Source organism: Ictidomys tridecemlineatus, chromosome 1, assembly GCF_052094955.1.
Source record: "Ictidomys tridecemlineatus isolate mIctTri1 chromosome 1, mIctTri1.hap1, whole genome shotgun sequence".
NCBI lineage: Eukaryota > Metazoa > Chordata > Mammalia > Rodentia > Sciuridae > Ictidomys > Ictidomys tridecemlineatus.
In genome coordinates this window covers 99,463,683-99,489,383 of record NC_135477.1, presented here as the reverse complement: position 1 = coordinate 99,489,383, position 25,701 = coordinate 99,463,683, and the positions used below count along the sequence as shown (strand labels likewise).

The 25,701-nt window shown below is 35.1% G+C and overlaps 1 protein-coding gene across 8 annotated transcripts in view; it reads right to left on the bottom strand.

Annotated features, from left to right (window-relative positions):
- The window catches only part of Adgrv1 (adhesion G protein-coupled receptor V1), a 545,344-nt gene that overhangs the window by 166,404 nt on the left and 353,239 nt on the right, over nucleotides 1–25,701 (bottom strand). For all 8 annotated transcript variants that reach the window (XM_078044879.1, XM_078044892.1, XM_078044896.1 and 5 more), the window contains 2 exons: nucleotides 19,850–19,966; nucleotides 5,220–5,398 (listed from right to left, as the gene is read on the bottom strand). In XM_078044879.1, the coding sequence (XP_077901005.1) occupies nucleotides 5,220–5,398; nucleotides 19,850–19,966 (296 nt within the window). The remainder of the gene's footprint in view (nucleotides 1–5,219; nucleotides 5,399–19,849; nucleotides 19,967–25,701) is intronic.

Genomic DNA, 25,701 nt, shown 5'->3' with positions numbered 1-25,701 from the left:
ATACATCAGTGATGAATCCTCTGAAAGAGAAAATAGAAAAACTACCCCATTCATAATAGCCTCCCCCCCAAAAAATGTTCTTGGGAATCAATCTAGCAAGAGAGGTGAAAGACCTGTACAATGAAACTATAGAATGCTAAAGAAAGAAACTGAAGATAGAAAGATCTAAATTAATGAAGGAAAGGAGGAGGAGGAGAAGGAGGAGGAGGAGGAAGAAAAGATCTCCCATGCTCTTAGATAGGTAAAATCAATATTGTCAAAATGGCCATACTACCCAAAGCACTATGCAGATTGAATGTGATTCCAATTAAAAACCCAATGTTATTCCTTATAGAAATAGAAAAAAGAATAATGAAACACATTTGGAAAAATAAGAGACCCAGAATAGCTGAAGCAATCCTTAGCAAGAAGAGTGAAGCAGAAGGCCTCACAATACCAGATGTTAAACCATACTACAAAGTTATAGTAACAAAATGGCATGGTATTGGCACCAAAATAAACTTGTAGACCAATGGTATAGAATAGAAGACACTGAGATGAACTCACATAAATACAGTTTTCTCATACTAGACAAAAGCACCAAAAACATACATTGGACAAAAGATAGCCTCTTCAACAAATGGTGCTGAGAAAACAGGAAATCCATATGCAAAAAAAAGAAAAAAAAAAGAAACTAAACCCCTATCCCTCAAAATGTACAAAACTCGACTGAAAGTGGATCAAGGACCCAGGAATTAGACCAGAGACCTTGTGCCTAATAGAAGAAAAAGTAGGCCCAAATCTTCACCATGTCAGATTAGGCCCCAGCTTCCTTAACAAGACTCGTAAAGCACAAGAAATAAAATCAAGAATCAATAAATGGGATGGATTCAAACTGAAAAGCGTCTTCCCAGCAAAAGAAACAATCAATGAGGTGAAAAGAGAGCCTACATTTTGGGAGCAAATTTTTACCACACACATGTCAGATAGAGCACTAATCTCCAGGATATATAAAGAACTCAATGCCAAAAAAAAAAAAAAAAAAAACCAACCCAATCAATAAATGGGCTAAGGAGCTGAACATATACTTTTCAGAAGAAAAAATAAAGTTGATCAACAAATATACGAAATAATGTTCAACATCTCTAGCAATTAGAGAAATGCAGATCAAAACTACTCTAAGATTTCATCTCACTCCAGTCAGAATGTCAGTTATCAAGAACATAAGCAATAATAAGTGTTGGTGAGGATGTGGGGGAAAAGGCACACTCATACATTGCTGGTGGGACTGAAAATTGGTGCAACTAATCTGGAAAGCAATATGGAGAATCTTTAGAGAACCTGGAATGGAACCACCATTTGACCCAGCTATCCGACTCCTCAGTCTATACCCTAAAGACTTAAAAACAGCATACTATACTAACACAGCTACTTCAAAGTTTACAGCAGCAAAACTCACAATTGCCAAACTGTGGCAGCAACATAGATGCCCTTGAATAGATGAATGGATAAAGAATATGTGATACATATACACAATGGAATATTACTCAGCATTAAAAGACAATAAAATTATAGTATTTTCAGGTAAATGGATAGAGTTGGAGAATATCATGCTAAGTGAAAGAAGCCAGTCTCAAAAAAAAGGGCTGAATGTTTTCTCCGATAAGTAGATGCTAATGCATAAATGGGGTGGTGCATGGGATAAATGGGGGAACTTTGGATGGGTCAAAGGAGAGGGGAGAAGGGGGCAAATGGGTAGGAAAGATAGTGTAATGAGACATTCATCTTTATCCGAGGTACATGTATGATTGTGCGAATGGTGTGACTTTACTTCAAGCACAACCAGAGAAGCAAAAAATTCTGTTCCTTTTATGTACAATGAATTGAAGAGCTTTCTATTGTCATGTATAACTGATTAGAACTAATAAATAAATAATAAAAATAATACATGGACTAATTAAGAAATAACCAAAATAGATGGTTTAGAATAACACGACCATCTTTCACAGGATCTGGGGTCTTTCAAGTCTGGCAGTAGTCATTGATGACACATAATTTTTTATTTAAATTGCTCTCACATATTACAAGCATCTTAAGGACTAGAACTATGCTTTCATCATAAAACCTAAAATGATACTCCATAATTATTTATTCTTTGAAAACATTTTTGATGTAGTCAGGTCTACTCCATGCAAATTCTTCTTTCAGAGCAAAAGTGCTGCTTCAGGTACATACAAAGAGATGTTTTCTGTTCCCTTGGGGTGAATCAGAATGAAATACTATTTATTGGGGAGTAATATTAACACCAGGAAGGGTAGAACTGTTGTTCACACTGGCTATTTCTTCCACAAACATTCTTCTGACAATGATTAAGAAATTATCTGTGAATGATTCACAAGAAGTTCTTAAAGTTATGTGGGCTGAGTTAGTGCTGCCAAGCATGCTATTTGAGAGATTAATTTAGAACTTTGGAGTTGATAATCATTCACACTCAACTTTGACAGCCTGACTTCTATATATATTCCTCAAACCAGACACACATGCAATAAATAAATAAAATTCAAATATATAAAAAATTGGAAATTAAATAATGTACTTCTAAGCAACTCATGAGTCAAAGAAAAATAATAGACAATATTACGTGGGTCAAAATTAGTCTTGGGAAAGAACAATATTGATTAATCCCAGAAAAACTGATCAAGAAAGAGAGAAAAAAGTGAGAGAAGATATATATCATCAATATCAAGAATGAAAAAGAATATATCACTACAGATCACACAACTTTAAAAACAACGGAGAAACTGTGAGATGGAATTGACCAAACTATGTTATGAACATATGTGAATATACCATAGTGAATTTCACCTTTATACATAAGTAGAAGCCACCAATCAAAGTAAAATAGAAGGAAAACCAGTAGAGGAGAGGAGACGAGGGAAAAAGGAAGCACTGCATACTGAAATGAGCAAATTATATTCCATGAATTCATGATTATGTGAAAATGAACCCCACTATTATGTAGAACTGTAATGTATTAATAAAAACATAAAAATTTTGATTAGTTAGGTTAAATGGAAAAGTTTATAGAAAAAAGACAACTTACAAAATTAATGAAGAACCAGAAATAGGAAAGATGAATTGTTGTATATATTTTAAAGAAAATGAATATATAATTAAAAGTCTTTCTATAAGAAAACCTTAGGCCTAGCTAGCTTCCTGTGAGTTACTAAGGAAGAAATAACACCAGACTTACAGTCTTGTTCTGCTAATACAAAAAGAAGGGTCATTTCCTGACTTCTTAAAAATGTGATCGGCATTAAATTTGACAAAAACTTTTTAATAATAACACCTTACATATATTAATGCATTAGTGATTTAGAGAAATCTCTTCACTATGGGGAAATTTATTATACCTACAAAGTGACCTCTGCACAAAAGATGAGCTATTAGATAAATCACAGAAGTATAAATCGTAGCATTACCTCTAGAGAAATGGCATGCTTTAAAATGATGATATAGGTAAACAATACCTTAATACAAATAATGTGCCAATTTATATCCTTAGATTGAGATTGAAATGACATTAGAAATATGGATCCTTTGAATCACAAATAAGTTCACAGGAGTATTTTATATGAATTAAGTAGAAAAGTAAGCTATAATATAGAATCTAGTCACTTTGGGTCTAATAATTCTATAACATTAAAACCAGATAGAATTTCATGTCAATATTTTTACATTTTGTTTATTATAATTTAGTTGGTCATAGAGAACATCTTATAAAAGCTTAAGGCGGCAAATATTTTAAGAGTAAGTTATCTGGACATTCTTGTATGGTTGTTTAGTACTCCCTGTAGCAATCCTTTCAGAAGCATCAAGAGTTTCTCTGAGTTAATATCACTTCCATCTCGTCTCATTTATCAAGGCAGGGTGGGGACACATGTAAAAATAAAACTGTCATCAAATGACCCTGCTTTGCCAAAGAATTCATGAAACTCATGGAAGGAATAGGCTGCTGGCCACCAGGGCTTGCCTCACATTTACTTTGTATTTAACAAAGAATGATGCACAATTTTCTAAAATCAATCCTAACAGCCCAAGATCTAAATGAAAGCGAATAGTCAATAGTAGTAGAATATGAAAAGTTATAATAATTTTGAAAAGACACTACCATTTCTTTCTATAAGATTATAGGTTTTTAGAATTTTGTATGGATAAAACACATTATAATACTATAATCAGCATAAGAAAATCTTCTTGAATCTCAATAAAAAGATTGATTAAAAATAGCATATCAGCACGAGTTTAAATGTGTGTTTTATATAGCTAGGCTTTGGCTGAATGTTGTGTAGAGTATGTGTCTGTCACTGCCTAAATGTGAAATACATGTGCATACATCAATAAGAGGTATTTGTTAAGTATATGACTGATCAGACACACTAATACTAGTGAAATGACTTCTGCTTGTATACTATTTTACCTTTTAAAGATTCTTCACATCCACTAATTGAGTTTTATCTTCACAATCCACCATGAAATAATTAAGTAATACTGTCCTCATATGATTATGGATAGACTTTTTCTTCTTGTTCAGAATGTTACTTTTCCTTTATTTCCATGAAACCAAGGGAGCTGGTAAGCTTTTTTATTACAAACGTTTGCTTTAGCTTTTCCCTTCATGCAGAATCGATAAAGGAGAGGCTAAATAGTCTTCAAAGCTATCAGATGTCTGATTCTGGGTTAAAGCACACACATATGTGTGTGTAAAGGAGCACTGGATTTCAAAGATTACAAGGGTACTTTGATAGAAACATCTGAGAAAGACATTGTCTCCTCATGTAGTATATAGACAATGCATTCTTTTTGATACCTTTTTTTTTTTTGGTATTTAGGGGTCTTGTGGTTGATGATGCCTGCTACCTTCAATTCCCCCTGAAAACACACTCTAGATAATGTCCATACTCCAAAAATTTTTTTTTTGCTGGATTATCAAAATTTTCATCATGCCTTGATTTTGCTAAACATGATCATTTGACTCAACCTAATAAACTAAATATGCTAAAGTACAAATTACCGTAAACTTTTTGATATACCAACTCACCTGAGAAAATTCCATCTATCAGAGGAACCTGAGAGGCCATAGATTCTAGTTTAAAGAAATCAAGCTTCAGACAGCGTGCTGGGAAAGCTACCGGCACAGAAAAGCTAAGAAGGCAACGTGCCCATCTGAGTGTACTTACAGGTCACCGTGAATGAGTCCGTAGATCTGTGCCATGCTCTGATGATAGACACCCTTCAAAATAACTATGAGGAGAATCACCACAAAAGATGGAAGGCCCCAACTCAGAAGGAAAAACAGCAGATACCTCCTCTCTGTGTGTTCGTCATTCATCACAAGCACGTACCAGAAATTCACAGACTAAGAAAGGAAACAAAAAATGAACAGGTTCTGGTTTAATGGCATTTCACAAACTTACTTGGTTTAAGTGTGAAGAGTCAGGGACCAGCAAAGGCCTAGGATGTACTTAATAATTACTGTTTTGATGTGATTTTTAAAAAAAGTTAGTTCATACATACATTCTTTCATATAGCCAAGAAATTCATCACACTTCAAAAGTCTAGGAACACAAGAAAATATTTAGTTTACTTATGTATCTTTTATTTTTCTTAATTTGCTCTGTTTTAATCTCAATTATAATCTTCTGTGACTGTACTGTAAATCTATCCTAGAAGAAATGTGCACTGATATTCAAATTTGCTTCCCATGTGAACAATTCATGATGATAACGAAATAAAAGGCCCTACGTTTTTAGGCTTTTTAAAAAAATTAGAGCATTATAATTACACATAGGAGTTGGGTTTATTTTGACAAAATCACCCCTGCATGAAATTTGATTTCAATCCTCATTCCTTTGGCTTTTCCTCCTCTCCTTCCTTCCTTTATTCTCCCTCCTCTGTTCTACAGCTCTTCCATTTGTTCCTTTATTTATTTATTTTTGATTGGTACTTTCTACATACACATAAAAGTAAAATTCTCTGTTATATCTATATATGCACATAACATGTCTTTTAAAGAATTCATTCTGCATAGCCTCCCTTTACCCATCCATCCACTCTGCTCTCCTTCTTCTACATTAATGATCTTTTCTTTATATTATCCTATCTTTCCCTCCACTTTTCCTCTATTTTGCTCTAGCTTCCACATATGAAAGAAAACATTCAACCTTTAAGTTTTTGGGTCTAACCTATTTTACATATTCTTCACTTCCATTAATTTACCAGCAAGTGCCATTATTTTATTCTTCTTTCTGGTTGAGTGAAACTCCGTTGTGTTTATATCCATTCCTCTATTGACAGACATCTGGGTTGATTCCATAATTTGACTATTCTGAATGGTGCTGCCATAAACACTGATATGCCTGTATCACTATAGTATGCTGAGTTTAGTTCTTCTGGATAAATAAACACTGAGAAGTGGGATGGCTGGGTTATATGGTGGTTCCATTATTAGTATTCTGAGGAATCTTCACATTGCTTTCCATAGGGGTTGCACTAATTCATAGTCCCGTCAATGACTGCATCAGTGTACTTTCCCCCCACAACTTCACCAGCATTTATTATTATTTGTGTTGCTTTCTGACAATTTTTATTCTTTGAGGGCCTAACATATGGCAGGGCCAGACACTGTTCCATTGAATGGGGATAATTGTGAAAATGACCCTAGTCTGAGTTCCAGTGGGAGACAGAGAATAGGAAACAGAAATTGATTGCAGGGAGAGAAAAATAATGGAATAGATTTTGTGTCCTCTCTTTCTCAGTTTACACTACCTCTTTTTTTGGTAATTCACTTGACAAACATTTGAGTGCTTACTAAATTTCAAAAATCAGTCAAGCCAGTGAGGATACAGGAATGAAAGTGACAGGGAAAGCATTTACTATCCTGATTCTTAGATTTCAAGCTGAGCAACAAATAATTAAGGGCAATATTTAACTTATACTTATATCTGTTATTTCTTATTAAAATAAAATATATACAAGGGGACAGCACATGAAGAGTGAAGGGGATGTGGAGAGAGGTTAGGTACATGGGAATAAGGAAAATGAGGCCTGCAGATATTATTTTTGGCCCCAAAGCCCATGCCTAGTTTATATCAAAGCCAAATCTAGAAATTATATATTCTGTCTTAGTGTTTTATTTCCACGAGGAATTCTTGTATTTAATTGTGAGTTAATACATTAATGACATTGAATGTCATGATAGACATATTTTACAACTATTCAGTGGGGATAAATCATCCTTCTCAATTTCATGTGGTAGAAACAATGAATATAGACGAATCACACACATATGTATATGGTGTGTGTGTGTGTGTGTGCGCGCTCACGCACACATACATATAACAGTAAGGGGATAATCCCAAGTAACAACGTTTCTAGGGCCTCGGTTATGTGTACAAGAAGATTATTATAAAGATTCAATGATGTGGGAGACCAACCTCGCATGTGACTGAGTTAACTCCCCTGCTGGGCAATGTGGCACCCATGCTGCTAGACTGCCTTGCTCTTCTAGGGCTTGAGTAACTGTGTCTTAGCATGGGTCTTCCTAAAGCCCCATGGGTAGAGCTGCACTCACCTGTTCCTTTGTAATATTACCCCTTGCCCTGTTTAGGATAAAATGTTCCATGCAAGTGCCTTGTGTGTGTCCCTTTCTCTCACTGTGCCCTTGGGTGGGGCCTACCCAGGTGTCAGTCAACCTGCTGACAGTAGACATCATGAAGATAGACTCAGCCCCCTGAAACCTGACCCCTTGCCTCATTTGAATAGGTTCTCCTCAATAAAAGGGGTCAGCACGTGCTCGCTCTCTATTCCTGTGGATCCTTAAGGTCAGAGGAGCCATCACAGTGATCCCAAAGAAAAAGGTATTTGTGTCTCTTGTGTGGTTATTTTGCGCAGCCCAGTTAGCCCAGTTTACCTGGAGTGACCTCTGAGCCATTTAGTTGTGAACAGAAACCCGGCACAATGAGATATTACATATAAAGTCCTGATAAATGTGTATACTCTCAAATCTGCTGTTAATATGTGATCAAAGAGAAATAGGTTAAGATCAAAAGCAAGCAATTATACAGTAAAAACCCTTCTTATGTGAGAAAAATATATTTCTAGTGTTTGTGGGAAAGCTTTCAGATTCTGTTAACTGAGGCTTCCAGGGAAGATTCTATCTGGACCAAATTGGCCTTGAGGGATTACTATTAGTCTACACTAGTGAAGGAAAAAAATGTTTGGTTACTTGGATATTTCTGTCTCTGATTTTTATTTCCTGTCAGCACTTCTTATCTTTATGTACATCTGCTTATATCTATAATTATAAAGCATGTTTTGAGTTGCTGTTTATGTAAATTTGTTCTAACTCCTTTTCAAAAAAAATTACAAGGTTCAAAAGTGTTTTTCCTCTTTCTACATTTAGCATAAGGATGTGGACCCAGGTAAATGGGATGTGTCAATAGTCTGATGCTGAAGTAATCAATACTGCAAGTTAGAGGATGAAACTGCACACAATGTAAGGATCACGGATTAATCTATCTCCAAAAGAGAAGTGCTGGTTATTAAGTAGATATTTGTGTGTATCCATGAATCATCGTGACTCAGTGCTCAATGGAGCAGTAGCTGGAAGACTCAGAAAGGAGAGTACTGGAAGGAGGTAAATGACTTCTAAATTGATTTACCATGATGAAGATTGGGACATTTGCAAAATGTCTGCTTTTACACAGATAGACATCAGATCCATCAGGATCACTGGACCTTTCGGCAACTGTCTGACCTTTACCATAGGCTAAGACAAAATTGAGATAAATTAATTGTTTGTTAGATTTATATATGCAATACTTCTGTAGTGTTGTTAAATTCTTGAATACTTGATTAAGCCAAACAAGCTTCAAACTCTCACAAGCTTTTGTCAATTTGAAAAAAATATACGTATACATGCATATATATGTGTTTGTGTGTTTATTTATCTACCTACCTATTTATTCCTTCTTAAGAGAATCCAATCACTGAGGTACACTCCAAGAACAGCATTTCCCATTACATGTCATTTTTAAAGCTACAGAATGCAAATCTTATGCAATAAAACAATATTTAATTATTCTAGAATTACTATGTGGTCTATACATAAGATTTGTTTTGACTAACTCCTTTCAAATCTTACTTGAATTTTATTTAAATACAGTAAGGCAGGCATGTGCTGGGACACACCTAGCTCATGAGCTCCCCTTTTCTAAACATTGTCTACCTTCCTTTCCTAGAGGAGGGCAGAGTGGGTTCAGCAGCTCCTATGCTCCCTGACTCTGCTCCCCAGACACAGATGATTTGATTAGGGGGAGAAGGCTGACCTAGTTTGGTCACATCTATCATGAATTCCTTGATTCCTTGAAAGTCTAGGTGGGTCCACTGAAATAAGAGGGCACATGAACTGGAGGGGCAGCCACAAGCATAGTAAAGACAGTGGGCCAGGCGCAATGGTGCATGCCTGTAATCCCAGTGGCTTGGGAAGCTGAGACAGGAGAATCTTGATTTCAAAGCCAGCCTCAGCAACAGTGAGACGCTAAGCAACTCAGTGAGACCCTGTCTCTAAATAAAATACAAAATAGGGCTGGGGATGTGACTTAGTGGCCAAGTACCCTCGAGTTCAATCCCTGGTACCCCCTCTGCGCCCCCCCCCCAAAAAAAAGAAACTGTGACTGTAGAGAATATTTTGGGCAGACAAAACTTTTCTCTTGCTCTTAGTCCCATGTGAGGTCCACCTGCATTTACAATTCTTGGGTTCAACAAGTTATCCTACAAACGTATTATCTTTTTTGTCATTGCAATGTTTGGTTACATTGGCTCAACTTAGTTTTTCTTTCTTGTTCCAAAACAACTTGACTGATGTGTGTATTGTTATCCTCAAGCAGTGGAATTAAAACCTCCAATTATTGATATTGTTTAAACAACAGAAGATAATAGAACATTTGACTATTCTCAGTCCCTGAAATCATGGCTCCTTCTTTGTAATCTAACTTAAGAGTATCAAGAGATCAATATGTTTATACAGCAATTTCATGCTGGCAGATACATGTATGTATGTGTGTGTGTGTGTGTGTGTGTATAAATATGTGTAACCGATGTGATTCTGCAATCTTTGTAATGTTCTGAATAACTAATAAAAAATAAATAAAAAGTTACAATGCAAAATAAATAAATAAATAAATATATGTATGCATATAGAAATATATAGGTGATTTGCATGTCTTAGTGTTTGTGAGCTTTTAAACAATGCTGGAACTAACAGCATGCAATTAAATGGTGTCATTCTCACTCAAACATGCCTCATGCTAGCTTGAGCATGGTTTGTCTGTCTTATGATTTTCTTGCTAAAGACTAAGTGTAAGATAAATATTTCGATATCTAAGTCTCTACATTTCTATCTGTAAGCTTTAAAAATGTCTTTAGAAACACAATATGATGATGGGTAACAAAAAAGAACAAACTATGTTGTTATATTGTGTATATACAAATATGTAGCAACAAATCCCATTATTATATATAATTATAATGTACCAATTAAGAAAAAAAGAAACATGTTCTGAGCCATCTCAAGATGGTAAAGGTCAGATAGTTGCTGGAGGGGCTAACTGAAGAATGTCCATCTGTGTAAAAGCAGACACTTTACAAATGTCTCAATTTTTATATAATGAATCAATTTAAAATTAGTAGGATTTTAAGCAAAGCATTATATCAAATTTAACCAGCTACTTTAATCTGACTTGACTGTTTCTATAATTTGCACACACTCAGAATACCAAGTTTCCTACCACTAAGATTGTTCAAATTGATGTGATGTTGTCTCTGAAAACAAGTCCTAATAGATTCAAAAATATCATCAGCATTATACACCATCAAATTGGCCACTTGGAAAGAGACAACAGAAAAAATACTTCGCAGTTTAAAAAAATTAGTAATATTAATAGTTTACCACATCCTTACTACCAACTTGGCATAACTGAACTACCATCATCTTTTTTTAAATATATTTTTTAGTTGTTTATGGACACAATACCTTTGTTTTGTTTCTTTCTATTTTTATGGTGCTAGGGATTGAACCCAGTGTCTCACACATGCTAGGCAAGTGCTCTACCACTGAGCCACAACCCCAGCCCCCACAACCCTCTTATTTTTATTATTGCTCACTAGTAAAGGATGATGCACTTGATTTTGCATATTTACCACCATTACCAGGATATGAAGATTAACTGAGTGACTGTGCTTAGGAGAACTTAACTAAAAGCAAATGTGAATAAGTGTAAAGAACCTTATGAAATTATATTTTTGAAAACTTCATATTATAAACAGAATCTACAGAAATATAGAAAAAGAATTTGCAAAGTTTCCCCCAAGATAATCTTCCAGGTGAATAATAAATAATATAAACAATGATATTTTTAAATTATAAAATTTTGAAAAAACATGATGATTAGAAAATTGCTTTGGATGTTTGACATGGTCCTGGATAAATAAAGTGTATGCTTTTTTGCCAATATCATTTGCTCTCATGGGTTTTAATTTCATACTCCGGTAAAAGGAGAGGTTAAACTGAAAGTTATTAATAACTTCCTGACACAATGGTTGAATTATTATAGAAATAATGATTCCTTAAGTAAAAATATTAATGGCATGGTTATACAGACAACAAAGGAGTACAGGCCTTTTAGATCATCTGACCATGACCTCTTATTTAGAGATGAGGAAACCAACGCAGTGAGATAAAATCATACCTTTTTCTCCTACTTAGTTATAGAACTAGGAAGTAAAAAACCATCAAAAGTACCCTGTGAAGACTGATTTTAAATCTATGATTAATTTCCATGAAAATTCACATAAACATTGACAATATTACCATGTGCATGTGAGTTTATTTTCTTGTCCTTATCACTTCCCAATCCCTAGTTTATATGAGAGTGGGATGTATTTTCTTGATATGACTATACATAGAGATAACTACTTCTCATTCCCTGTTCATTATGTACCAACATTTAAAGAAAATTGACAAAGGCTGTAGAATATAAATGGATGAAACATAACTATGAGGTATGGCAGATAATTTTTTATATCTATCATACAAAATTAAATTTTGTAGTTATCTAGTAAAATACTTTGCATATAATCTTCATTGAAAAACATCAAGTAAATGAAAATGTACACAATCTATTTTGAGTATTTACCATTTTATATTGGTATAGTTCTGAATTTATACATATATAAAAGAATGTGCTTGTTCCAGAAAGAATGTGTATATACCTCACATTAAGCTACATCTCATTTAATCCAGACAATTTATCTCGTATATTTTATTTGCTCATTTCTGTTTACACAGAAGGAAACTGGAGATGGGAAAAGTACATTCCTCAGAATTAGCAACTGAGGGTATTAGAATTTAAACTGATTCTGTTTAAAATGCAAACAACCAACTAAAACACCCAGATATGATTTAGGTCAAATATGAATATGAATGAAGTAAGATTGTGGTGTGTAAGCATGTTTACTAACATTCCTACATAGACATATCTATTTCTATTCTTATTTTTTTTTATTGTTTATTTATTTTTGGTAGTGGGAATTAACCCAGGTAAGCCTTATCACTGAGCTGCACCCCCAGCCCTTTTTATTTCTTATTTTCAGATAGGATCTTGCTAAGTTGCTTAGGGCCTCACTCTGTTGCTGAGGCTGTCCTTGAACCTGAGATCCTGCCTCAGCCTTCCAACTTTCTAGGATTACAGTAATGCGCCACCACACCTGGTAACAAAACAAAATTTTTACCAATAACTACCACCTTCCAAGTACCTACAGAGGAAAATAAGACATACCTTGTTAAATGTTTTGATTATCACAGGTTGTAGTTATGCTCTCATAAGTCTCATAAATAAAGGTTCATTAATTTATTTATATAATCTTCACATAATTTAGCATATTATTAAGCCAAATTATAGAACTAGTTTAGGTGTCTGTCAATGGATAAGTGGGTAAAGAAAATGTGGTGCATGTGTGGAGTTTTATTGAGCCATAAAGAAGAATGAAATTATGTTATTTTCAGGAAGGAAAATGAAAGGAACTTGAGAGCATTATGTTAAGTGAAAAAAAGGCAAACTCCAAAAGTCAAGGTAATGTGTTTTCTCTCAAATGTGGAAATTAAAGAAGAAAAAAGTAAAAAAAAAAGTGCTTGGGGTGTCTCATGAAATCAAAAGATCAGTAGAGTAGAAGAAGGGGACAGGAGAGGGAGGAGGGAGGGTAAAGGGGAAATACTGGGGAACTATACTGACCATATTATATTGTCATATCATGTACATGTAACATGTAACAATGAATCACACTACCATCTATAATGAATAATTCACCAATAAAATATATGGATAATAAAAAAAATAGGTTAATTAAATTCCCTAAATTTTCATGGAATGTGGAATAAAGATTGGTATCCAGGAAGTTCTTTAATATTTGGTTATTAATCGTTTCACTAGAATCCCTGAACTGACTGATAGCATCAAAATTTAGTCAGAGATGATAGATGTTATTAATCTCTTCATTACCATGTGTTTTTAATCATTCATTTCAGATGAGACTCTAATAAATGTTACCACATGTCCTTGCCCCAGTTTTCCTCCCTCCTTCTTAATATTTATTGCACGAAATAAATTGCAAGGCTTTTTGAGGATTGGAGAATTCAGTATTTCCTGGGTATGTCATTTTTATCTCAGTAATTACCAGTCTGTTGTCCTTAATACTTCTGATGTCCCTTCAAATTAAATCAATGACAAAGGAAAAACAGGGATAATTTTAGCATTTCCTTTCCTGTTGCTGTGCTCTGGCACTAAGTAGCCTTTCTATTAAGGAATAAATAACCTGCATATTTGCTTATTCATAAACTGGTTATGTGAAAAAATTAAGGCAGAAGATGTGAATAAATGCTCAAGTACAGTTGTAATTTCCAACCTTACTCTACCATTTAAAAATACATTTTTCAAATGAGCTTTGGTTTCGAAATAAAACATTACATTTGGATTAAACTCTGTCTCTAGGCATGAGATGCACAGACTGCAAGGATAATACAAGATTTGAGTATTTTTCATAATTGGAGCACATTGCCATATAGTGAGTTAAAGTTATGATAGGAAGTGATCATTAAATTGGGCCAAATGAAAACACAGGCAAAATTACATTTCTGGTTACTGCCATTGTAAATGAATATCTCAAACAATTTACTTGCAATTTATTTTCCTTCTTGGCTTAACTCATGATCTAGCAGTCCAACTGGGAGTATCTTTCATGTAAACAACAGCAATGGCATGTCTAGAAGTTTATTCTATGGGTACTCCCTAAGTAAATAAATATTCATAGTGCAAAAATGTTCAAGAAAACATTATCCACAATAGCAAACAATAACTGGTAATAGCAAGAATTTTATGAATTAGAGACCAAAAAAGTAATCACAGAATGTTAATCCATATTATAGCATAGGAAAAAAAGTACAGCTGTACATAGGGAATTTAAAGATGTCCAAATTTACACACATATATAAATGCATTAACAGGAATATACACACACAGAAATGGACACTCATGTGTACTTGTTTATATATTTATAAAGATTTGTCTACCCATGGAATATTCCTGGAGGTATACACAGGAAACCATTAGCAATGTTTAGCTTTGGGTGTGGCATTGAGAGTAGAACAGAAAATGGAGACTGTGCCAGATAGAAAGAAAGAGATATATTTTATTTTATATTTCTCTGAAGTGTTTGTTTTCTATCACTAATATGTGCTATCTCTAAAATGAAAGCAAATTAAAACAGAAAAAAAGTAATGAAAAGAAAACAACTAGTGAAATAAAGATGGTACAAGATTTTAAAACTCTCACTGTCAATCTTTCTTTTTCTTTTCTTTTTTTCTTCTTTAGTTGTTGATGGATATTTATTTTATTCATTCATTTATATGTGGTGCGAGAATCGAACCCAGTGCCCCACACATGCCAGGCAAGCACTCCACCACTGAGCCACAACCCCGGCCCGTCAGTCTTTCTTAAAGTAAACATGACCCTGTGGTCTTAAGGAAGTGGAAAATGATTTTGATAATTCCACTGAGCGGTCTTATATGAAGGGCAAACAGAAGGATAGCTCAACTTCCATGGCCAAAACGTGCATTTGGGAGTTGCTTGCTTTAAAACAAAATAAGCAAAATATTTTGTTACTAGATTCCTACTGTGCACTGTATGCTTTTCTGTTAGAGAAAATGGAAGCTTGAAAAAGAATAAAGGCCCTCAGTTAGGAAGCCTGCTATGAGTCGTGCATGTACTTTAATAAAGAGGTTAGAGATTATCCAGCTTGCTAAGGCTTAGCAGCTGGTTAGTGTCTGCTTCATTCAAAGTCAGATTTCTTTCCACTGTGTCAAACTGAGTCTCTTCTGTAAAAAAGGTCTAAATTACATTGTGAAAGTGAAGTTTCAAAGTCTCTGATATTTTAGCCCAACAATTAGCTTAACTGATAATTTGAGAATAGAGTGTTTAGTTTGTGCCAGGCAGCATTGTAAGCTGTTTCCATGTATGAATTCTTTAATCTTTCCACAGTTCTCAGAGAGCTACTGTTATTACAAGCTACTTTATCAGATAAGAAAACCTAGGCTTAGAGAGGTTATGTAAATTGTTTACCTATTTTTTTTCCTTTAGCTACTCTAAAATATAATCCACCTTTACTATAACGGCATTAGAAAGATATTATACAAAAATAAAATAAATTTTCACATGAGGCTCAGTGGTGCACGTCTGTAATCCCACTGGCAGCTGGGGAGGCTGAGGCAAGAGAATTGTGAGTTCAAAGCCAGCCTTAGCAAATTAGGGAGGCACTTAGCAATTCATTGAGATCCTGCCTCTAAATAAAATATATGTTAAAAAGGGGGGGCTCGGGATGTTGCTCAGTGGTTAAGCACCCCTGGGTTCAATGCTCAGTAAAAAAAATATATATATTTTTTCAAAATAAGGTCACTTATATACATTTATTCTAAATGTGAAGGTGTAATGCAGATTAAAAATAAACATTAATAATTCTGACAAACTTAGGCAAAATATTATAAATTAATGATTAACTTATCGTTAAACTATGCACTCACAGGCATTGAACCAGATTCCTTCCTATATGACTAAAACTATAAAGTAAAATCATTAAAGTGTTAATATTTTTTCAACTCAATTTGACTAATGGTCATAGAATGACAATAGTTTTGCCTCCTATATGATGTTTTAAAAATGGATTCCAAGTTGGGCATGATAGTGCACGCCTGTAATCCCAGTGGCTTGGGAGGCTCAGGCAGGAGGATCGCCAATTTCTAAGCCAGCCTCAGCAACTCGAAAGGTCCTTATCTCAAAAGCAAAACATATAAAGGGCTGGGGATGTGGCTCAGGGGTTTAACATCCCTGGGTTCAATTCTTGGGACAGAAAGAGAGAAAGAGAGACAGACACACACACATGGAGAGAGACAGAGAGAGAGAGAGAGAGAGAGAGAGAGAGAGAGAGAGAGAGAGAGAGAAGCAAAGGAGTTAGGGAGGGAGGGGAAAGGAAGGGAAGGAAAGGATGGGGAAAGAAAAGAAAAGAAGAAACCAGGAAAGATTTTAGCACACAGCATTTTATAAATGGGAAAATATAGGTTGGTAAAGTGACAACCTCTGACCACAAAATAACTTATTAAAAGTAACCTGCCTAGAGTACAGAAGTTATTGAATTTTCCCTTGTGGCCACACCACAAACCATGAAAAATGTGGTGCACCATCTGAAATACATTAAACTTCACTGGCACTTCAAATAGATTTCCTAAACCATAAACCATACAGAAATCTAATTAATGTACTGAATGTACATCAGCCACAATCGAATTTAAGGGGAAAAGATAAAGAAGATACCAACTGCCATTAAATTGGGTGAAAGTTTTTATACTGTCTTGTTTAAAACTCCCTTAAAGCAGGAAATGCATCTAAAACATGTGGAAAGTTGGTAATCTCTCTGAACATATATATTTTAGTGACTGGATTCACTCTACTTCTAGTCTTTCTAACTTTTGACAGTTATATTGGCTATGAAAGTGCTAAAGATGAATCAAAATTTGTTTCCCCATTTTTTCATTTTTTTATTGGTTCATATTAGTTATATATAACATTAGGATTCACTGTGATGTAATTATAAATGCATGGCATATAATTTGCTCTAATTCAGTCCTTAATATATCCCCTTTCTTTTCTCTCCTCATCCCTCATTCCCTTCCCTCTACTGATCTTTCTGCTATTTATTGACAGTTATTTTTTTAAAAAAATTAGTATGTTGTGGATGTACATGATGGTGAGATTCACTGTATATTCATACATGCACACAGGAAAGTTAGGTTAGATTCCTTCTCCTGTTTTTCCTTTATGCCATCCCTCTTCCCTCCCCATCAATCCCCATCTTTACTCCACTGATATTGTTTCCCTAATTTTGGCCCATTTGTTCTGTTTCTGCCTAGTTACCTAGTCCACCTTTTTTGTCCTGTAGTAAACCTTCCGCTGTTTATAGACCTCTCCCCCAATTCTTTCCCCATTAACTATCTCTAGCTGCCTGGAAGTTTCTTATAGGAAAGAAAGAAATAAAGAAGAGTCTCTCACTGGATGGCAGACCATCTTGCTGAAACATGACATGAGAGGGGGCTACCGTGTGCCAAGTAGACTGGACACTGTAGGTTAAAATTTTGCCACAGCTGCCTCCATACTGTTATCCAAGGGCCTAAGTCTGTGGGGTGTCCTGGTCACATATCTGATTGCTACTGATTTTATGTTAAATTAAAATCTTGAGTTGTTTACATTAAATTTCATCAGATAACATCTTTTCCTCTCCAGTGTTCCATCTATCAGTACTGTTTCTCTCTGTTTGTTCTGCCATAATCTTAATGCAGGCAGCTTGTTGTTTTAACTATCCTTTCAACTCTGTGTCATTTGTAAATCTGATAAGTGGTTTCCTGTGTTTTCATGCAAGTCATTAATCAAAAACTCTGAATAGGTCAGGGACATGGACAAAGACTTTCAGCACACCCTGGGAACTCCATTCCAGAAGATATGTGGGCACTTATTAGAACTACTAGGCACATACTAAAGTATTGCTTAGTTAAAACCTAAAGAATTCTGAGATGAAAAAATCTAGGAGATTTATTCTAATTTCATATTTACACTATATGTTATATGATTTAGATTTACTGTTATTTCTTATTTTTTGAGGGTGTGTTAGAGAACACTACATATTTTCCATGATTAGAGCTGCTCAAAGAGCTGTAAAACACTTATTCCATGAGTTAGAAATTATTATCTCCATATGCAAATTTAGAAGCAAATCTTGCAGGGAGTTATTAATTTGATTAAGCTTACATGGACAGTGGTAATGAATTCAAACCCAGATCTAAGCAACACTTGTTCTAATTAGTTCTCTTAACTAAATAGTTCAGCTCTCTTCTCCTTCAGCCTCCCCCATTATCTCACCATACCTGGGAAAATACCCCATCCGGAGCCTGGATGGTTTTCTTTCATAATAATACCACTTTACTTTCTTTCTGCTTTTATTATTAATTCAATATTGCTATACAATCAAATCCACCATCTTTCTTATTCAATGATAATGACAAAAAGCATAAAAAAAGAGCCTACATGTTTCTGTGTACATAAAACAGTTCACATACACAGAGAGAAACACATGAGACCATTTCTATCACAAAATGATTTAACAACTCCATTGTGCAAAAAACATTATCAAAGTCAGCATTATAGATGAGACATTTAATTAGCAACATTAGTAACTATTCATGGTCCAATTCTTTGTCAAACAAACCAGTATAGAATAACAGAACTTGCAAACTCAGTCAGAAAAGGAGTGTTTAGATCTTTCCCCAAACATTAATAAGTTCCTCAGGAGGCTTTGTGGGGGTATATTTTGGCCACATTCTATATAGTTTCCCCAGGTGATCACTTCCTGAGCAATGGCTCTATTTTCCAACTCAAAGTCAATTATTTTCTGGTGCATTTCTATAGTACACCATAGAGGCCTCAAAGATTTCCCCCTGCCAAAGATCCTATTAGGGGTCTCACAGGGACTTCACACTTAGCTGTCCCAAACTAAACTTGCCATCTATCTCTCCTTCTCCAGTGATCATAGTTTTAGGCCACATATGCATGCCAGAAACTTGGGAAACACCCCAGTTTTCACCTTTTGCATTCCTTATAACCAACCTCTACATCCTAAAGCAATACATTATTTTTTAAATATCCAATCTAGTTATTTGTCTTTATTTCTACTGCTCTCCCCTAGTAAACACTACTTTTTTCTCTCTCTCTTGGTTACAGCCAATGCTATGTAATTGGCTCACTACCACCATCCATTCTTCCCTGTCTACAAAAAACAAACAGGGACATCCATTACAGACAGGGACATACCTATAAAATCCAAATTGTATCACATCACTTCCTTGCTTAATAGAATTCTATTATTTCCCCCAGAAAAAAAATTAAAATTTCACACCGTGCCTTACATGAACTGTATTGGAAGCCTCATCTTTTACCAATCTCTTGTTTCAAATTCCTACTAGATTTCTCTCATTTTATAAAGTCACCATGTTGGACAGTTTCTAGGGACCTTTTTTTAAAAGCATATTCTGTAAATGTAGTGATGACTATATAGAATTACTTCCACTTCAGTATAAAGAATGTCATACTAAGACCACTTTTTCCAGATTTATTGGCGAGGTAGAAGGGAGTAGGGAGTGGACTGAGGTACCAACCTGAATGAGCATCCAGCTAAATTGGCAAAGATACAGGTAATGTGTGATGGCAGCCATGGCTGAACAGCTGTCCTCAGTGAGTTGGGGACTTACATATGCAGATACCAGGAACACAATCTGGAAGAAACAGATACTTCTATTTTTAAGTCATACTGAACTTGATGAAGAATGTTAAAAAAGAAAAAAAAACTGCTTTCTCATCTGAATTTATGATTCAAAGGAAAAAAAAATCAGTTGATTTGTTGCCCAAATTCATCTAAGTCTTTCTAAAAATGGAAATATATAAATGGATTTTTGTATTTCTAAGAAAAAATAAAGGATATGAAATTATGCTACATGTTGCTATGGGCTCATAAGAGGAAATTCTCAAAGCAAACCTCATTCTTACCATTGATAAAACCAAAATCCTATGAAATAATTTTGTTTTATCTAATTCGAGAATAGGAAACAGAGTGACAACACCCTTCCTTGTTTAAATCAAAGCTGATTGAAAAGAAAAGAACCTGAAGCTGTATTTTTGACTTTGATTTTACCATCACATGTTACATAATATATATAACAAAACAGATGTCAAGTGAGTTTAGAAATCAAATTCTATGATTACCTTAATCCTTGGATTTTTATTAAAACTACATTTAAGACTTTTTTGGAAATCACCTTCACAATGAGGCATCTCTTGACTATATTATTTAAAATTACACCTTTTGTTTTTATCTGCTTTCCACACGAAAGTCTTCTGACTCTTCTTTTTCCAAACACTACTCATCACCTTCTATCAAGCTCTGTAATTTACTTATTTAATATTTTTCATTGTTGTATCTGTTAGTCTCACCCACTAGAATGTAATCTGTGCAAAAGTGGGATGTTTACTTACTGATGTATCCCAAGCGCCTAGCTCAGTGTCTGGTACCTGGTAGGTGCTTAATAAATACTTTCTGAATAAATTAACAAATGAAGTACAATGCTTTTTGTGATTTCTATCTATAATTTTGTTTTTATTCAAAACACAAGAACCATATACATTTTCTATTGAAAAATGTAGCTGGCAAAGGAAAATTTGGACCAATAATATTAACACAACAATGTCTCCATCAATAAATTCCCCTAGGATTCAAGAATTTCTTCTTCTACATCATTTTTATTAGTGCATTACAGTTGTACATAATGATGAGATTTGTTGTTATATATTGATACATACACAGACTATAACAATATAATTTGGGCAATATCACTCTCTAGCACTTCCTCCCTCCCTTTCCCCTCCCAGTCCTTGTTCCTTTCCTCCACTAATCTCCCTTTGTCAGTTCAAGTTTTTAACCTTATACTTTTAGAGGCTACTATTGTGCCTAGAATATGAAGTGGTAAATAATTATTATCAAAATAAATGATTAGTTCCCCCAAAGGGATGATTGTATATAAGAAGGAAACTAGCTAAATTATATCTCAAAAATGCTTGCTTTCTTCAAAGGAGAAGCCTTTATATTCTTTGAATTTCCTTCTAAAAGTGAATAAAGTGCTCAAAAATACATTGTGACAAGGCATTATTTTAGTTTTCAAGTGATGGGCCCCTCCCAAATTCTCTTGTCCAAAGAGTGTGTCAACTCTCCTCGAAAACTTCTGCCCAAAGTTGTTCTTAGGGCAGTATCACACGGGTCAATTTGTCAGGATTGCAGTGAGGTCTTCCATGCTGATACAACCTCCATTTCACAGTGAAAGACTCACCTTACTCACCTTCCTTAGGCAATAATTGCATAAGTTCCAACATTACTTAATAATAAATGGATGGGCTGTGGCTGTGGGCCCAGAGGTAGAGTGCTTGCCTTGCATGTGTGAGGCACTAGGTTCGATCCTCAGCACCACATAGAAATAAATATATAAAAAGATATTGTGTCCATTTACAACTAAAGTATTTTTTTTAAAAAAATGGATAATGGATCTCATAAAATTGCTAAAGTAACTTTTCCTTTTTGAGAAAAAATTTATTTTTGTATTGAAGATTGAATTCAGGCACACTTTACCACTAAACTACATCCTTAGTCCTTTCTATGTTTTTTTTTTTTTTTTTTTTTTAATTCTCAGACAGGGTCTCACTAAGTTGGCCAGGCTGCCTTTGAGCTTGTGATCCTCCTGCCTGAGCCTCCCAAGTTGCCGGATCACAGGTGTGCTTGAGAACTGTTTATTTGAAGACCTGAACTAGTTACTTGCCTCTTCCTGGCTTAATTCCTTCATCAGTAGTAGCTAGAAATTTGAAAAGATAAAGTACAAAGTTCTTTTGTACTCCACAATTACAGAATTATTTTTAAAATTCACATTACTGATTCAACATTCTATTTATTTAGCCCTGAATTTGGAACATGTGTAATACATACTATTAATGGTAGAGAGTTGTGTTCACATCACCCAGTAGTATTAGGGCTTCAATTTGAGTAGCACCTCTTTTATGAAATTAGTTGCATCCACATTTGGGGCTACTTATTTATTATTATTATTTCTTCTTGTTGGATTGTTCCTTTACCAATATAAACTGACCTTCTTTGTCTCTGTAGATTAATTTTGGTGTGAAATCTCCTGTCAGATATGAAAGTAACTACTTCTGCTTTTGGGGGGGGGGTTCTATTCACATGGTACGTCAACTTCTATCCTTTCACTTTCAGCTTGTGGCTGTCTGTAAAGTGCATTTCATGCAAGCAGCATATAGTTGTATCTTTTTTTTTTTTATACATTCTTCCAATCTATGTCTTTTAATTGGAGAGTTAAGACCATTTCCATTCAACATTATTAGAGAGAGATGCTTATTGACTCCTGCCATTTTGATTTATTTATCATATTTAATTTGGCCCTGTTTCTAATTTGCTTAGCTACTCTTCAAATGAGATTTTTTTCTTGTGTGAGCTTTGAGGTTTATTTTTTAAAATTTCTTCTGTGTGTAGTATTTTAAGTAAGTTATGTGTGCTGGTTTAGTAGTCATGAATTCTTTTAGTTTCTGCTTATCTTGAAAGTTTTCTAGTTTTCTTTGATTTTGAAGAATAGTTTTTATGAATACAACCATCTTGGTTGACAGTTATTTTCTTTTAGGACCTGGAATACATTGTTCCAAAACCATCCTGGCTTGTAGAGTTTATGTTGAGAAATCAAAAGTGATTCTGATTGGGTTGGCTCTAAATGTGACTTGATGTTTTTATGTTGAGGCTTTTAAAATTTTATCCTTGTTCTGTAAAGTTAGGCATTTTAATTAAAATGTCTTACGGAGAGGTTCTTTTTCGATCTTCTCTGCTTGGAGTTCTGGATGTCCATCTCAGTCTGAAGGTTTGGACACTTTTATGTTATTATTTCCCTGAATAATTTATCCATTCCATTAGCCTGTATCTCATAGCCTGCCTCAATTCCAGTGATTCTTAAATTTGGTCTCTTTATGTTGCCCCAGAAATCTTGTATATTCTTATAATGGTGACTTTTTTTTTTTTAATACTGTCTGAATGTTTAACGCTAGCCACTTTGTATTCCAGGTCTGAGAGTCTGTCTTCAGCATGGTCTACTCTATTAGAGAGACTTTTAACTGAATATTTTATTTGATTTATTTTGTCTTTAATTTCCAAGATTCCTGTCTGGATTTCTGTTTGGAAAGGATTTCTCTTCCACTGTCAAGTGTGGACTTTTGTAGGGCACAGTCTTCAATTCCCAAAGTGTCCTAGAATAATCTGGATTGAGATCCCCTCTTAGGTGTGATGAACACAGCCTTTATTTCTCTTTGTTTTTGCTGTAGCAATGGATGTCCATAGGTGGGACCTGGGAGCCAGCCCTAGCTGTTTCCATTTGGAGCCTGGTCATTAGCTTGGGTTTTTAATCTCTTCTATTATTTGTATTAAAGTACAACTGAAGGTTGAGTCATTAATTTGTGTGTGGAGCAAGGTGTGCTGTCCTTTGGTTGAGGTTTAGTTCAGTAGCAGGGTTTCTACCCTGTGAAATTGTAGTGTTCTTGTAGCTTCCCAGCACCTCACAGAATGAGTGAAACAAAGAATAGCAACAACCAAAGCAAAAAATATAGAATATAAAATTAAATACTTAGTTCCTATTATGACATCTACAATGTTAATCGCCACAAAACCCAGAAATGCTAGGGTCAGCAATTGCCATTTGCAACAACAATAAGTAACCATGAACTATATATGGCATTCAAGAAAGCAACAGTTTTCAACTATGTTGTCCACAGCAGTAATAACTGCAACAGCATTAATGGTAGGGGAAGGAGTTACATACATCAATGAGTGCTAAAAGATGGTAAGAATACAGTTAATTAAAAGAAAATGATAGTAGAAAATAATTTCAAAAAGTGAACAGAGAGAATACAGACGAGATGTAGCATGTAATTATTAAAAGGAAGGGGGAAAAAGTAGAAATAACAAAGTAAAGGGAGGATGAAAGAAAGAATAATAGAATTTGGCTGTTAGTAGAAGAAAACAGGGAACAAGAAACAAACAAATAAAAAAATATAAAACAAAACCAAATTATACTAGTCAAAATCCCTCACCCTCAAAAGATAAGGCAAGGAAAAATAACTATATTTTAAAAATGCTAAAAATGAGGAAAAAAGAAACTCATATGTATATGTATATGTGGTCATGAACCAATCAGCACAGCAAAACAAAAGAAAGAAAGAAAGAAAGAAAGAAAGAAAGAAAGAAAGAAAGAAAGAAAGAAAGAAAGAGAAAATTAGAAAGATTATTAATAAAAAAATTAAGGAATCATTTCTACTGCAGTGGTCAAAATAGTCAATGGGAATAGATAGACACTGACTTTGCCTGACTGTCTTTCTTTCCATTTCTTCTTGGGCAATGTTCTGACAGCAAGAGCAAGGGCCAGGCATCACAAATCCCTGTCTTCTTTGTGTTTCTCACTAAGTTGCCAGTTAAAGTAGCCTAAGACTGAAGCTGGTTCAAATAAATCTCAGCTTCTCTTCTCCCCAGTATGATGTAGTATGGGATGGGAAGTACTGTCAGTTGGAGAGCTTGTCTGCACAGACCGGATCCATGCACTACTAGGGTGGGGCTGCTGCAGGGTTTTATGAGTGGAGTTCCAGCAGGTGGGGCTTAGGTCTAATCAGGCCTCAGGGGCTTTACTGGGGTGGCTTCTACTCTGGAGAGATTAGATCAACATATTCCTATGGCCTGGCAGTTGCTGATCTTTGCTGGGAGTCTGGATCTTGGGAGCCTCCCAAGGATTCTGCTTGTCAGGTGGGGGAGCCAATTCTTCACCTCCTCTGCTGCCCATAAACACAGCCTTTTCAGGCTTCCTGGGCTTATTCCCTGAGTGTATTCACACCTGCCTGTCCAGATTCCTGACCCACTTCAGCTGCTCACATAAGCCACCAGATTTTTATAAAAGGGGAACTGAGGACTTGAATCCCCTGGGTAAAACATTCTCTTTGCCTGTTTTGCTCACATTCTGCTACGTACACCCTGGCTACATGGAAGGTGATTTCCAGGACAGTGCAGCTGTATTTTTTCAGATTTCCCAGTTCCCAGAGCAGCTGATACAGCATGGCTACCTCAAGATGTCTTCCTGCCTTAGGTTTCCATTGCTGGTTCGGAAACACTGAGCACTTTTAAAGCACCAGTGTACATGCGGCTTCTGGATCAGCTAAAGGCAGGTTGCTTTCTGCAGGTTTTTTCATATTAAATCTGTCCATTGTATTACTATCTGTTCCCATCATCACTACTACTGCTTCTGCTGTTGCAGCAATTGCCTTGGCTCCAATGTAGTCTTTCTTCTTTGTTTAATGTACCCAAATTTCTGAGTCTCTAAGATACTCTTGACTGCCCAGTATTGAGTTTTAGTGAAATCTCTCTTTGACA